This window comes from Molothrus aeneus, chromosome 2 (assembly GCF_037042795.1).
Source record: "Molothrus aeneus isolate 106 chromosome 2, BPBGC_Maene_1.0, whole genome shotgun sequence".
Classification (NCBI taxonomy): domain Eukaryota; kingdom Metazoa; phylum Chordata; class Aves; order Passeriformes; family Icteridae; genus Molothrus; species Molothrus aeneus.
This window is the reverse complement of record NC_089647.1, coordinates 95,011,727-95,027,327: the sequence shown is the minus strand read 5'-3', so window position 1 is coordinate 95,027,327 and position 15,601 is coordinate 95,011,727. Positions and strand designations below refer to the sequence as shown.

General features: G+C 35.1%; 1 protein-coding gene across 2 annotated transcripts in view; it reads left to right on the top strand.

Annotated features, from left to right (window-relative positions):
- Positions 1–15,601, top strand: part of NLGN4X (neuroligin 4 X-linked) — a 161,337-nt gene that overhangs the window by 134,942 nt on the left and 10,794 nt on the right. For both annotated transcript variants that reach the window (XM_066545336.1, XM_066545335.1), the window contains 2 exons: positions 11,485–11,670; positions 13,634–14,423. In XM_066545336.1, the coding sequence (XP_066401433.1) occupies positions 11,485–11,670; positions 13,634–14,423 (976 nt within the window). The remainder of the gene's footprint in view (positions 1–11,484; positions 11,671–13,633; positions 14,424–15,601) is intronic.

Here is a 15,601-nt window from a genome sequence, read left to right as displayed (position 1 = left end):
CCTCTGTATATTACAAACTGTGTGGATCTAAAACGAGCTTTCTAAAAATAGTCTGAAAATTATTTATAAAGAACATATTCTATAGTAAGCAGTGCTGGAAATCCTTTCTGGAAAGTTTAAATTAGATGTGTGTAGTCATGTTGGGATGTTTATTTGGTAGCACTGCCTGTTGGTTATTTGTGTTTGATTAGATGTTGAACCCACTGTCTCTGTGATCCTTGAGGACGCCCGATTTCATATTTTAGCGTCTATTCTACAAAAGTAGTGTTTATTAGTAAGGCAGTCAATGGAGAAAGATAGGCAGCTCTGGAGACCATAGGAAAGACTGACTTTTCCTTAGTCAAGTTTTTCCTAATTAAGACAAAGCAACTGTCCTACAGAAGCAGACTGCTGGGAGCCTTCCCCTTAGGAGCTGGTAAGGCTTGCATTCAGGAGCAGGCAGTGTGAAAAACAGTTATTTCTCATCTTATCTTGATAGTATTCATACAAGATGTAGAAATCTATTTTACAAACTTACTCCTGCCCAAAAGAGATATTCCAATTGAGGATAGAATTTATCTTTCTGGTGAACTAAAGTGACTTCTGGTGAACTAGACAGGTTAGAAAAATCATGGGGCCATAAAACAAAGAGGCAAAAGGAAGCTGTGTGCATGAATAATTAAAAAATTTAAGAGAAGGGAAAATAATTAAAACTGAGCAAATAATTTTATTTTATTTATGTTTCATTTGCATTATTATTTAAATTCCCATGGGAAAAAAGACAGCAAACCAACACTGTGAGACAGCCCAGAAAGTAGACTCTGCATCTTTTTCCCATATAGCAAATTTTTTTTGTTACATTTACTTTTCTAGAAATAAATATCACTTAGTGGGTTGAAATGTTTGACAAAAGACAGATTTGTATTTTTCAGATTGTACTTAATGAACACTAAATACACACACACACACACGTGTGTGCTTGTGTGCTTATATGTGTAAAAAAATTCCGCTGGAGACCAATATGTAGATAAACATAGGGCAAAAAAAGTACAGTGCAAATTAAAAAGAAGTGAGGGAATTGCAATTTCTGTGTAATACCCAGAAGTTATGAAGTTCTGTGAACATATGTGAAATAATGTGTTAATCTATTAATTTTCACTTTATGATGGCCATTTTAAATCAGATCAGATTTGGAGAAACAGTATTTCTTTAAAATTATAAATTTTAAATTGGAAAACATAACTTTAGATAATTGTGTGAGTTGCGTGGATGCAAGATGCAAGATGCTTTGAGTCATATTTATGTCCAAATAAAACCAGACCAGTAAGTAAAGCTAGAAATGTTAATTGCCATAGTTCATTGTCTTCTTTTTGCCAAAAGTCTAGTGAATGGACAAAATAATCCATTTCAAAAAGAGCTGGTGAAATGCTTTGAATGTAAAAGACAGACCATAACATCCTGCTGGAGTTGTAGATATCTTCAGTAAGAATGTTTTCCTTGTCACAAGCAATGGTAACAAAAAAGAGCAAAGAAGGTTAAAGAAAATACTAGAATAAAGAATTATTTTCATCTGTGATTGCTTTGTTTGTTCATGTGTATTAGTTATATAAAATAGCCTTCTGATCTGTATCTAGGCAACATGAAATTGCTCCATTTTAATAGTAAGGTATGAATGTAAATAATCATTTTAATAGGCACATACTGTAGAAGAAATAAATTACTGCTTTACCTTCCTGTAAAAGGTAAAAAAAAAGCAAAAGTTGCATTTTTTGAATAAAGATTCAACAATAACTAGATTTACTAAAACCTTTCAACAAAGTAGAAGCTTAAATATGCATAAGTGCTTTCATTTTGTGTCTAATGATGTAACTTGAAGAAACTTTTGTACACAGTCACCCTCACTTTTGCTTTTCTTCACTGGGAGAAATAATTTCATTCCTATCAATGCTTTACCTAGACAGATGAGAAACAGTGACTTCTGGGAATCCAAATATGAAAATGAATTCCCAGTGCTTCCACCCCCCCCCACCACCACCCCCTCTTCCCCAATTTATTTAACACTTCACAGCATTGTATTGTATTTCTTGTCAGTATTTTTTAGAAGCAGGATAAAATGAAATGGAACAAAAAATGTTGTATGTGGTCATTCCTAGATATTCTTCCTTCTGCTGAACATTAATCTAGGGACAGATAACATCCAGCAGAAGTGCTTTTGATGTGGTTAATGTTTTTTTTTCATTAACTCTCAGAGGACTGAGACTCATAATTTTAGGATTATGTTCTTGGATACATGCTAATAGAGAGAAATATGAAGTATGAAGATGTAGAAACCAGCCCAAAGAGCTCAGCCAAAACTGCAGAATGTGAATTCCTAGCCCTCAGAACGGTTTTCTAAAGAAGTGATTATTTCTATTACATTCACTTGTTGAAAATAATAAATAGAAAATTATTGGTTTTATAATACTATTTTGAAACACTCAAAACATTAATATTTAGCAGTGTCTAACTTTTTTTTAACATCTGTTTCATAACCAGAAGAATTCAGGAGGAAGACAACAAAGTCCATATATTCAGCATTTACATTTCATAAAATAAGATTCATGTGTGCAAATCCAGAAGCAATTTGGGATTTTCTGTATATTTAATGCATCTTTTAGAACTGTCTCTCTTAATCTTTTGCTATGTTAAACAATTTGAAAGCATCCAAATCATTCTAGGAAATAAATATTTTTGGCTTTATAAACAAAATAAATCAAAGCTTTTCAGGCATCTCAGATACATCTGCTATGAAGAATCATTTCAGAAGATCTGTCTTTTTCTCACTGGAGTACCCAAAGTAAAGTCTGGATACAGTCATATTAACAGTTTATAAAATTCATCCATATTTTCTTTTGCTGCACATTGATTTCTTTCTTCAACACTTATGCCTTCTACTGATGGTTGGTAATTAACATATTCTTACAACTACTTTGCTAGAATTTGAGCCCTGACACTTCTTAGCTTTGCTTGTTTTGTAGAGAATCTCAGTTGCCTTCAAACACATTGAGGATCATTTGGAGCAGAAATTAGCAGAAGCTCAATTTTTAGTAGTGAAATATTGAGTGCAGGTGAAGTGTTTGCTGCTTTAATGCATGTCAGCTAATGCCAGGAGAGCTGGACTGATTCCACAGGAATAAGATTCATCTGGGAGATTTTCATAGCATGTTTCATTTTCTTAACAGAAGGGCTAGTACAAATTACCAAAGCATGGGAACTGCTGTCACAGCCTCGCTCAGACCTGACAGACAGCAGCAGTTTGTGCAGCCATCCCTCTGACCTGCTCTGCTTCCCAAGTGGATTCTCTGCAATTTCCGAATTTCTTGTACTTTCTTTAGAGTAGTAACTGATCACCTTCTTCCCTGCTCTTTCAACACCACCTTGCAGGTGCCTCCCTTGCACCTCTGGTGGCACATATCAGGAGGAGCTGAGGTGGAGCTTGTCGTGCCCTTAAAGATAATTCCTGTTAAACTTTTCTTGTCTTGTGAAGAGTGATTGCTTAGTGGCTGATTAGAGTAAGACTGTGACTCAGTGCTTTAATTTGGCTTCTAGAAATGGTGGTGTTTTTTGGTTTTTTTTCTTTCTCTCTGCCATTATCTATAATAGAAGATTTTCTGGAGACTAATCTTCCTTTACAAAAGTTCACCCCTGTGAGTAGGGTCTCCCTACAATTCATATCTCTGTATGAGATGCCAAATTATTGATAATGTGAATATTTTGTAACAACTGATTTAGGACTGAATTACTTTGCTTTTGAAATGTGTTGTTTTGAGTATGACAGCAGTGAGCACTGGGGAGACGCGGTGGATGGTATCCCCAAAAATCATATCTGACACTTGAGAATTTTCACTTCATCATTTCCAGTGGTCTCTCAGAAATCACCAAAACTGAATCCATCCTGGAGAAAAAATTAAGAGCTAGAGCACAATTTGGAGATACTTAGAAATCCCAAAAACTGTTCTAAAAACAATTCTGTCTTAGTCTCTCTATTCAAGTATTCTTTATTCAAGTTTTCTCACATCACAAGTGATGTCTGCAAATCACTACATGCATGTGTAAACAAAAACAGTGTAATAACTGAAACCATCACTATTAGCTGAACAAAGTATATCCTGGGTTCATAACCCCAAACAAATAAAAAGGATAATAGTAATTCATTACTGTTAACATTTACATTGATTTAGTGCTATAAAACATATATTATTAATCAGAGAAGCACAGAAGAAAGCACCAAAACCCAAACCCAAGAATAAATATATTAGTGAGGAAAATCCCACATTAGCTGAAACATTAAATTTAACAAATCTAATCAATATTTCCTTTTCTAAATTATGAATGTGATAATTGAAAATCTAATTCCTCCCTAAGGGCCATAAGTAATTCTATTAAGAAGCTGTTATATACCACTTAAGGAAGTTTGTGTGATGCCTATGAAATGGTAGCTATAGTACCACAAACTCAGCTATCAATAAGTGACTCATTAAAATGTCTAAAATTTAAATGTTGGTTCTTTCATCTTATTTTAAAGAATAACTTTAACTCCCTTGTTATTACAACTTTTAAAATCAAATTACATCCCAAATGACATGAAAAATAACATACAAAGAGAATTGGAGCTCTGGAATTTGTTTTGTCTTTCTGCTTAGAGAAAGGCCATGGAAAAGTACTGGGGAAAGTAGCTACTAATACAATAGGTTTCAGAGTTATAAATATATGTGGAATAATACAAAGAACATATGAAAAAAAAGGCAAAACCCAAATGGCATCCCTTTAGAAATGGAGATTGTGCCATAGGTGTAGAATACTGTCCTGGGACAGGTGGGAATTAAGATTTTTAAGGTGGGAATTAATGATTGAATTAAGTTTCTTCAGAGCAGCCCCTATGATGCTGTGGTTTGTGTCTATAGCTAATGTAGTGTTGATAACAGACTGATATCGTAGTTGTTGCTGAACTGTGCTTACACAGATCCAAGGTTTTTTATTTTTCCCATGCTGCCCAGAGACAATAAGTTGGAGGCTGATGAGTTTGGGAGGGTGAGCAAGAAGCAGGACAGTGGACCCACATTGACCAAGCAGATGTCCCGTGGTGTATCATCACACAGAGGACACAATGTCAGAGGAGGATGTGGGGTGGGTCTGACTTCCAAGTAGCTGTTTTTCAGACACTGACAAGGCTTCACTCTGCTTTTGGGAGGTGTCAGATGTTGTCCTTTCCTTTAGTTACTTTTTTCCTGTTTCTTTCACTTATTGTGCTCTGTCTCAATCTATAGTTTTTCTTGTGCTTGTTTTTTGTATTTCCTCATCTGAGAAGAAAGAGGGTGTAACTGCATTAGTGCTTCATAGGTAGTCATGGCATATTTTTCTTTGTAAATGCCTTTGGATTTGACTGTCTAGATCAGTGATTATGAAATATTTTCAAATTGTAGGCTGATGGCACCAGATATTTATTAGTCTCTCCTTTAACACACACACTTTTTTTTTTCTGGCAATAACATTCCCAGAGCTGTTAATTTGCTGTTAATCAAGCTGTTAACCATGTATTTAACAGTAATCTTTTTTATTGAACCTGCTGTTTTATTGATTGTATATTATACAATGGCATGTTTAACTTGTGAATATTCAGTTAAATGGACAGTAGATCATTGAATGTGCTCTGAAATGTTTGATGCTGTCATCATTATTTACCATATTTTTTTAAAAAATCTACATTCTTAATGATTGGCAAAATCTTCTTCAGTGACACTTCCTATAGAGTTATGTGCTTCTCATCATGAATAATAACAATAGAATTGAATAATGTGAACATCTTAAATCTCTAATATTTTAGATAATATTCATTGGCCTAACCTCGTTGCACAATAGCTTCAGTGCATTTTACAATGAACAAGGCAAATTTAAGAGCAGTTTAAGTTTAATGTAGTAATTTCAACTAGATTCCTTAAAAATATTTCATTGTAGAATATCATAATGGCTTGACTGTAGGAAACTGTTGATCTCCCTGGTGTTCCAATAAATTTATGTTAAGAAGCTTTTCACTGTTTAGAAATATGCATAAAAGTAGGTTTTAAATCTTGTTAAAATGTATTCTGTTGTCTTTTCTCATTCTTTTACTGCTAAGTGTTCTTATGCATATTTATTATCCAGAATATTTTCAAAAGACTTTTATATATTTCAGATTAGATGTTTTTCTGAATTGTAAAAATCTAGATTTTAGGTTTCAGTACTGAATCAATATAGGAACCAATAATCTCACCTCACCATCACTGACCTATTCTTTTGTACTGCATATAGTAATGAGATGATCTTTCTAAAATAACAGATTTAAGTTTTACCTTCCCAATAGAAGTAATTGAAAAGAATCCATCAAGGCAGAATCAGAAGAGACTGTTTTCTTAAGCCCAAGCTAGAAAATTGAATTAAAATCACCACTGTATTTTAACATAATCTATAACCTCATATAAAAACTGTAAGCTATCTTCACTGTTTGTTCCTCTTCACTTACCAAAATCTGAGTTAAAATTTAAATGAGTGTTATTTGCAGCTAGATATGGTAAATAGCCATGGCGTGCAGAAATTCCCTTTTATGACCACTGCTTCAGAATCACATGCTATCCTACTTCTTAAGTTTCTGAATATTAAAACATTTGTTTTGGCAGAGCACCTGCAAGCTTCAAACCAATTTGCAGCTGGAGGAAAGGCATTGTTGTTTTGTTTTCAGGATGAAGAAGTCTCTGTGTAACATTATTTCTGCACAGACCCGTACATAGACAGTTGATAGTCCTCTCATTTGATTTAGTCTCTAGGTAGAAATTTCAGGTGCAGCTGTGATGCTTACTCAGCTTTGCATATGCCAGTCGTGCTGCAGGAGTTTGGGGTTTTTTCTGCTAAACCTGTGCCAAGGACATCATCACACTATCTTACATCCCACCAGCTTTTCAGTAATGTTGACATCATACATATAGAGTCAAAAAAACCCAAAAAATATATAGTTATATTGATTCCAAGCAAGATATTATCCAGCCAAACATCCTCCCTCCTAACACTATTGGGGATGTTTGGGAATGGTTAGGGAAGGGCAAGTGTAGGACAAATTTATATGAAAATTCCCTCAAAGCTTCTCTATTCTCCAACTATTTATATTTCAGGGTCTTCCTGAACTAACTATAGTCTCTATGTTCTCAATAATCCCCAGTGAATTTTACTTGGCATTTGAACTGGTCCACTTTTACAGTAGTAAATATGATAGGTACAGACAAAATCTATTAGAAAATATGAAGGCTCTGCTGTATGCTTGCCATTTGCTCTTTGCTTTGAAAAGGCCCTACTCTGGTATTTCACAAATGTAAACAAAAAAGACATGATTGTACTCTGGAGCACACTCTCCAGTATCTTATTTATATTGCTTATGTCATAGTTCTTCTCAATCAGCTGTTGTACAAATCAATCTTTGTATGTCACCTGACAAACAAACTGCAGCAGGCTATTGGACAGCAGTCATGAAAAGACATAAAGACAAAAGAAATGTAAACTCAGAAAATGCAGCAGAGGCTTAACAAAGAGGACTTAAATAAATCAAAATGCACGTACTTGTTGATTTTCTACAGATTTCCTGGTGATTAATTTCTTGTTGTGACATCTTGGCTGTTTAATGTTTCTTACTAAGTTTGGCATTATTTTTTGTCTGAGGGCTGTGCCTCAGAAATGAAACATTTTGTTTTTAAGAAAACCTGTGAAGGGCAGAATTTGAAGCAAAAGTGCTTCATTTACAAAGAAAAGTATGTTTCATTTCAAGTTATACTTTTGGAATTGGTTATAATACCTAGTAAAATTCATGATAGAATCAAGTTCAATTTTTCATTATTTATATTTATATACTGCTATTTTGAGCCAGTAATATAATACCAGATTTCACCAAGGCAACCTCATCTGTTTCCACTGGGAAACAGTCCCCCAACTTGGGGGGTTGGAAAGGAGGGAGAGAGAGAGGGGAAAAGGCACAAACCAGCAGAGTAATATTCACAGTTGAAATTTAGGCTTTCAGACAGCTATGAAATTGATTTGATATGTATTAGGCCCATGGGGCCAAAATATGAAGATAAAGAATGGACTTTTCCTGCAGTGATGTAATATTGGGTATTGCCATGTGCAAAATGTCAAAGGGAACTTGTGTAATTTATTTTTTAAAATAATTTAAAAAGAATGACAAAGTAGGTAATATAAATTTAAAAATGAAAATTACTGCAAGGTTGCAGTTATCATGGTCATTTTATTTATCTCTAAGGGTGAAATCATAGTTCTCAGATCATAATTTTCAATCTTTAACATAATGGTGTTTAGGGGGTTTTCTCCATTGCTTTTTTTTCTTCCTAAATCTGTGTATGTTAAATTGAAGTCCTGTCATTGGGAAAATATGTTTTTTATCCTCACTGTGGTTACACTAGTGTTTTAATTCAGATCAAGGGTGTATTTCCACAGAAAACCTCAGTACTGTCACCATTCCTTGCACATTGTTTCACATTGGAGAGAGTTTCTTACAGCTTGGGCTCTTCCAGGTGAGCCTCAGCTGGAAGATGTCCTGCCCCTTATGCACTGTGTCCATGAGAAGTCATTCATTCAGCCCATGGACCAGGCAATAGCTTGGTCATGATAAAATAAAGGACATGAAATGTGTACAGCGGGCAGGCAGACCACCCATTCTCTTTAGGTCTTGACTCTTGAAGGTCTGCCAGCCGTACTAGGGATGTGTAGGCATGGCCTCCAACCATTAGACAAGGCTAAAGCTGAGCAAAATTAAACTCTTTGGGTGAATTTTATGGATATTTTTTCCTTCTACTTGTCCCAGTGGGTGTCTGCATAACATTTTAGTAGTAATGGGGAAATATCACCACTAGTATGTTGGGGCTTGATATCTCAGTAAGATTTCTGTAGCATATGGGAAAACCAACCATAAAGATAAAGCTAGGGATTTCTCTTTGTCTCAGTGTGATCTAAAGGAGCCTTGTGTGTAGCTTTGTGTATTCACTATGTTATCGAAACAGTGCTAGTGACAGCATGTAGCTTTTGAGTAGCATTTTTAAAGGTTGTAGAAAAGGAAAATTCCCAGCAATTTCCATTTGCAATCTTTTTCTCCTTGATGATTTCTATCAAGTAGTTTAAAACGAAAGAATTTTTCTTGAATGCTTTCCTTCATAGAGTGAGAGAAAAATAACAGTTATTTCAGGAACTTCAGTTTAAATAAGCTTTTTTTTTTTTTCTCTTCACTGAAGTAATGTAGAAAAAAAGCCAAAAAACCCTTAGTGTTGTGTATATGTGGACAAATAGTTACTATTTGCCAGAATTTCTTCAAACAGCTTTGAAAAAATATTTTGATCTGGTACTCAGAGCATGAAAGAAAATACATCCTTGGCAAGAAAAGACAGATTTATGAATTCAGTTTGTGTAATGTGGGGCTGACTCTTTGCCATGGTGATTAGTTTTTAAATTAAGAAAATTTGTTCTTGCAATTAATGAGAATCGGCAGACAACTGTGGAAACAAAAAAAAAATACTTCATCTTTTGAACATGAGATATTCATTGACTGCAGTTTTACCAAGTTCACCTTTTAGAACATTTACTAAGAATTCAAAATTAAGAAGTTCAAACAGCTTTAGTTTGATGCTGCTAGTAGAACTAAAACTGGTTTAGGCTCTGAATATTAATTACCATCCTTCTTTAAAGGTTACAACACTCTCTTTATCCAATGGATGTCATAGTTCTGATTGAATAAAGCCTTAATTATAGAGTATTATAGAATATTGCAGTGAGCTACAGCAACAAAGCCAGCAAGTGGGTTATTCTTTCTTTGACAGGCTTATAAAGATAATAAAGGCATGTGAAAAAAGAGAAAAACACATCTGTTAAAAACATAAATTGAGACAATTATGGATTAAGAGTGTTTATTTTTTCTCCATTTGCACAGAAGAGAAAAAAAGGTTACTGCCATTCTTATGACTGAGCTTTCCATTAGTAGAGGCTTTTTAAATGAAAAAGCTTTATCATGTTATTTAGCAATATGGATATGATTTGTATTCTGCTTCCTCCATTATGTGAATACCTTCCTTCATGTGTATTTTCATTTTTCCTATAAACAAAAAAATTATTACAGCCAATTCAAAGAGATCTGTTCCCCTTTACAAAAGCCTGGGAAATGTACTGCAAAGTCTTTTTTCCCCTAGGGACCTAAGACTCACCTTCCAGCCAGGAGCATGGAGGCCTTGTTACAGCAGGCTCACATGGTTTATGATAACAGACTCTTTCATTTCCAACTGCTCCAGATCATAGATCTCCTATGTCCTGGGTCCCCCTTCTAGAAAATATTTCTCAACTGATAATTAGCTGGGAAAAACCTGCCAAGCGATGCCGTTGTTTTGTCTTTGACAGCTGTCACTGATGCCTAAATCAGTAATGTCCATCTGAAAACTTCCATATGCTGTAAGATATTTCTAATAGACTTCTGACTTTGCAGTTGTCTAACAGGAAAAGTTGTCTAACAGAAAAGGGAATTAAAGAGAGGACTGTGAGTACACAGCTCAATGTGGTAATTTGGACATAGCACAGGTCTTAACTGTGAATGATAGGCAGCAGAGATAACTGCAATGTTTCACCTTAGCTGGTTTCAAAAATTAATCTCAGTCCTAATCTTATGGTCATTTTGTTCTCGGTTGCAAGACAAGCAGCAAACATGCCATGCTTTTTTTCTAGAATCTGATAACCGCAGTACAGGAACAAAAAACAGCAGCACAGGTTTTCCTGCAATTTCCAAAGAGAAAGACAAGACCTGATTTGTTCAGATAAAGTCTTCCCACCAAAGGCTATATTGTCATGGATTTACCTGCTTTCTTCCTAATAAATATCCTCTGTGAAATTGAAGTGTAATTTTTTTTCTCCTAGGCTTTTTCATGGTTTTTTTTTTTTCTATTTACTTCAGCCTTCTTTTTTCTGTTTCGGAGTACATTTATCCATATCACAAGTACAGAAATTTAAAGAGATATGTAGTTCAGGACAATTTTGGTAAGAAGTATTTAAATTAATGTGTTAGAGAGTGTCGTTCTCAGTCATAGACTGGCTATCTCACATCTTTGCCCAAAAACTATTTCCTAAGATTTTGCACCCGGCTCACATCCAGTTATAAAATGTTTTAAATTGTCTTTTTGTATTGTTGCATTGTTACAGAAATATTTCAGTAAGGAAATAGTGATTCCTCATAAATGGGATCTCTGAAGTAGGGAAAAACAAAATCAAGCAAAATAGCACACAGAATGAGTTTCTCTGCTTGCTCAGGAGACATTTAACTAGGACTGTGACCTTTAAAAAGAAGAAAAAAAAAAAGCACAGAAGATGAAAAGATGGAAAGATGTGTTGTGAATATGTAGATACCCTGTAGCTAACTCTGTATCTGGTGAACTAAAATTATGGGATTTTGCCTTATAGGTTTTTTAAGTACTGGGGACCAAGCTGCAAAAGGCAATTATGGATTGCTTGACCAAATCCAAGCTTTACGTTGGATTGAAGAAAATATTGGATCTTTTGGAGGAGACCCGAAGAGAGTTACTATTTTTGGATCTGGGGCAGGAGCTTCCTGTGTCAGTCTCCTGACACTCTCCCACTATTCAGAAGGTAACAGTCTTCCAGGCAAAGTACTTTTTTTTCTTCTTCTTTTTTTTTTTTTTTTATGTTAAAATGTAGTGAAAGGGCCAAACAAGGTAGGCTGAATTAGAATTACATGAGGTCTGTAATTTCTGTAAAATACCTACTAGATAGAATTCTGGATTTGTATTAGTCAACATAAATCTGTTTATAAGGAAAACTAAATGCTATTACAGCATAAATCTCATGCAACAAATGCCATGGGCAATATACTTTTTCAAGCTTTATCAACAGAGTCCGCTGGCTCTTCTATCAAAGAATTTGCCCTAATTAAAATGGAAAAGAGCAATGACCTTTTTGATTTTTTGTACACTCTTGGCTGCACTTCCAACATATATGTAGATGCTTTCCTTACTTAGTAAAAATATAACTAAGCCTTATTAAAAACTGTGTTTAACTCCCCACAAGTACTGTGTGATCCCACACAGTGTTTTCAGATTTTAGCAAGGGAGGTGTGAGATTTCTACCCTCAGCACCTCACCCTCCAAAAAAACCCAAACCCAAACTCCAAGAATGTACAGCACCAGTACTGAACTATAAATATTCCTGGTGATAAGATCAAATCTACAAGGACTGGATAAAAGACAACACCAAAATATCTATTGTATTTATTAATCCATGTCATTTTTATCACAATAAAACAGACAAAAATTTTTAACAGATAAGCCATAGCCAGAAGTTATAGCAGGGAGGCTGGAAAACACACCTAATTTTGAAATACATAGTTATGCTTGACAATTCAGTCTATTCATACAAATAAAATTTCAGTGAATAACTGTTGAGCAAGCCATGCCAAAATCAAGCAGATGGAACCATGAAAAATGTAACTGATAAAATAATTGAAATTTTTTAGTGTGTGCATTCAGTTATCATCCTCAAAGGTATATCAACAAAAATCCCACATGCTTTTCTAACTTTTCTGTCTTTTGCATTTTGAGAACATGATGGTAGAAACCATGTGCAGACGACACCCAAGTATTTCAGTTTAAATATAAAATAGGCCATTTTAGTGGTTTTACCAGAAAAAAACCCCACAGATGGGGCAGATTCACCAGTAAGCTCCCCTTGCCTTTCAGTGCTTTAAGCAAAGAAACTCTTCAGATTGGTTTTTCATCTATCCTTCATACTCCAGTTTATATATTAGTGTACATAAAATAACCAGAAAGAACAATTGAATACCATCTTGCTCTCTTGCAAAACAATTTAAATGTTACAATTTTAATTCAACATATAAGCAGAGTTACACACACACACACACACACACACACACACATACACACACACATGCAATTCAACATATAAGCAAGGCTAGGCTAGCATATACACACAATAATAATTTAAAAATTAAATGGTAAATTAAAAATATCAGAATAGAAGATTCAAGCATATGAAATTGCTTTTAATAGAGCAGATTTTTTTAAGTTAGTATGATGCATGGCTTTTGTAAAGGAAATGAGAATGTGTAATTTTCATTTGACCTTTAAACTACTGAAAGACGCATTTATGAGTGTCATTTACATGGCAAAGAGCATATGATTGCCTTTAGCTTTCAGTCCTTCAAAGAAATTTTCACAGCACTACCAATGTGGTAAAGCCAGAGGACTTCCATCAAAGATACAAGAAAACTGCAGTACAGGAATGAGCTTTGTTCTTGAAACAGTAACCTGAAACCTTCATGCTTTTTGTGTGTGAGCATCAAGAACATGGCAGATTTTAATTAGTAGCCTATTCTACATAGCATAAAAAGGGAGCAGCGAGTAGGATCTATGGAAATTTATTCAAAATTTCATTGAATGCATCCTTTAGGGATTCTATAATCAAAACTTTGTTTCCTTAGTAAAAAATACTTTTCATTTTTTAAAATATATATATATATATATATATATATTTTAATATCTAATTGCATCTGTATTTAAATGATTTGCACCTGCAGGTTTGTTCCAAAAGGCAATCATACAGAGTGGAACAGCCCTGTCCAGCTGGGCAGTGAACTATCAGCCTGCCAAGTACACTCGGATATTGGCAGATAAAGTGGGCTGCGACATGCTGGATACCACTGATTTGGTTGAATGTCTGCGGAATAAGAATTACAAAGAACTCATTCAACAGACTATCACTCCAGCCACGTACCACATTGCCTTTGGGCCTGTGATAGATGGAGATGTGATTCCAGATGACCCTCAGATTCTAATGGAGCAAGGGGAATTCCTTAACTATGATATAATGCTGGGTGTGAATCAAGGGGAAGGTTTGAAATTTGTGGATGGCATTGTAGACAATGAGGATGGTGTTTCTCCTAATGATTTTGACTTTTCTGTCTCCAATTTTGTGGACAATCTATATGGCTATCCAGAAGGGAAGGACACACTGCGAGAGACCATTAAATTCATGTACACTGACTGGGCAGACAAAGAAAATCCCGAAACAAGACGGAAGACCCTGGTTGCTCTTTTTACAGACCACCAATGGGTTGCTCCAGCTGTTGCCACGGCTGACCTGCATGCCCAGTATGGATCTCCAACATATTTCTATGCATTTTATCACCATTGCCAAAGTGAAATGAAACCCAGCTGGGCTGATTCAGCTCATGGTGATGAAGTCCCTTATGTGTTTGGGATTCCTATGATTGGTCCCACAGAACTGTTCAACTGCAACTTTTCCAAGAATGATGTCATGCTTAGTGCAGTGGTTATGACATACTGGACTAACTTTGCCAAAACTGGGTAAGTGTGACCCCTAGCATTCATTTTGTTGATAGCATACTTCTAAAATAATCAGTATCCCATTCCAGTGGCCTCAAAATCTGATTTTGAAGTAGATGTATAGAAATATTTGTGCTAAGGCAGGAGGTAAATGAGGCTTATTCATATTTAATAGATTTTTAATTAGTGTGTTCCCTCAAAGTATTTTCTTTCAGTAGCTCAATGAGAATAATAACACACTGTATTTTTGGTTCAAAAAATAGGACAATTACTAAGACAAAAAGCATGTCTCAGAGAAAAGGTGGTTCACTAAGATACCGAAAAATCAGAGGCAACATGTCTGCTACTTGAAGAAGGAACTGTCAGGCAGATAGCACTTATCTGCTACAAAAAAAAGGAAGTTCTTGTTTTTCAGCGACCTTCACAGGGATGAGGACTCAGGGAGGAATTAGAACAGAAAGGCAGACACTGGAATTTTTTTTTCCCTCTGAGGGCTATAATGGCAATAATAAGTACTTGACTGGAATGAAGAAGAGACTCGGATATAAATTTTGCTTTGAGAAAGTTAAAAAATTAAATTAATTCTGCTTACAAAACAAATTAAAGACATCAATATTTTGATGAAATAGAGTTGTAAACACCAAGGAAAGAACCCTCAAAGCAGCTTAATCTGTAAGCAATATTAATAAATTCTGTTCTCTTCCTATAACATTCCTTTTAACAGTATTGCAGTGTTTTACTTCAGCGGCAAGGGCTTTTTTTGTTAACCTTGAGTCTTCAGTACTGAATTAAAACAAAGATACTTGTGGCACAAAGGGGCTGTAAATCTTTCCACTGAATGTTTAATGGCAGGATTGGGCTCTGGAAACTGCAGCTTTACTGCACTGCAGTGAACAGTGTGCAGCTATATAAGAAAAACTCAGATGCCTATTGTGAAACACTCAGAGGCTTTAGCTGCCCTTGTAGCCTTCCATGAATCTAAATGGGGGTTGAGAGAGAGATTTTGCAGTCTTAACAAGAACCTCAAGCATAAATTGAGTAAAAACCAATCAAATGCTTCAGGTCAGTGCACAAAGAAAAAAAAATCTTTTGTTGCACTGCATATCAGACAAACAGATACAAAAGCATGCAGAAACCCTGGAGTTCAGCAACAAAAATGAATGAACTGTGTAATATTTAGATGTATTTGGCAACAAGAA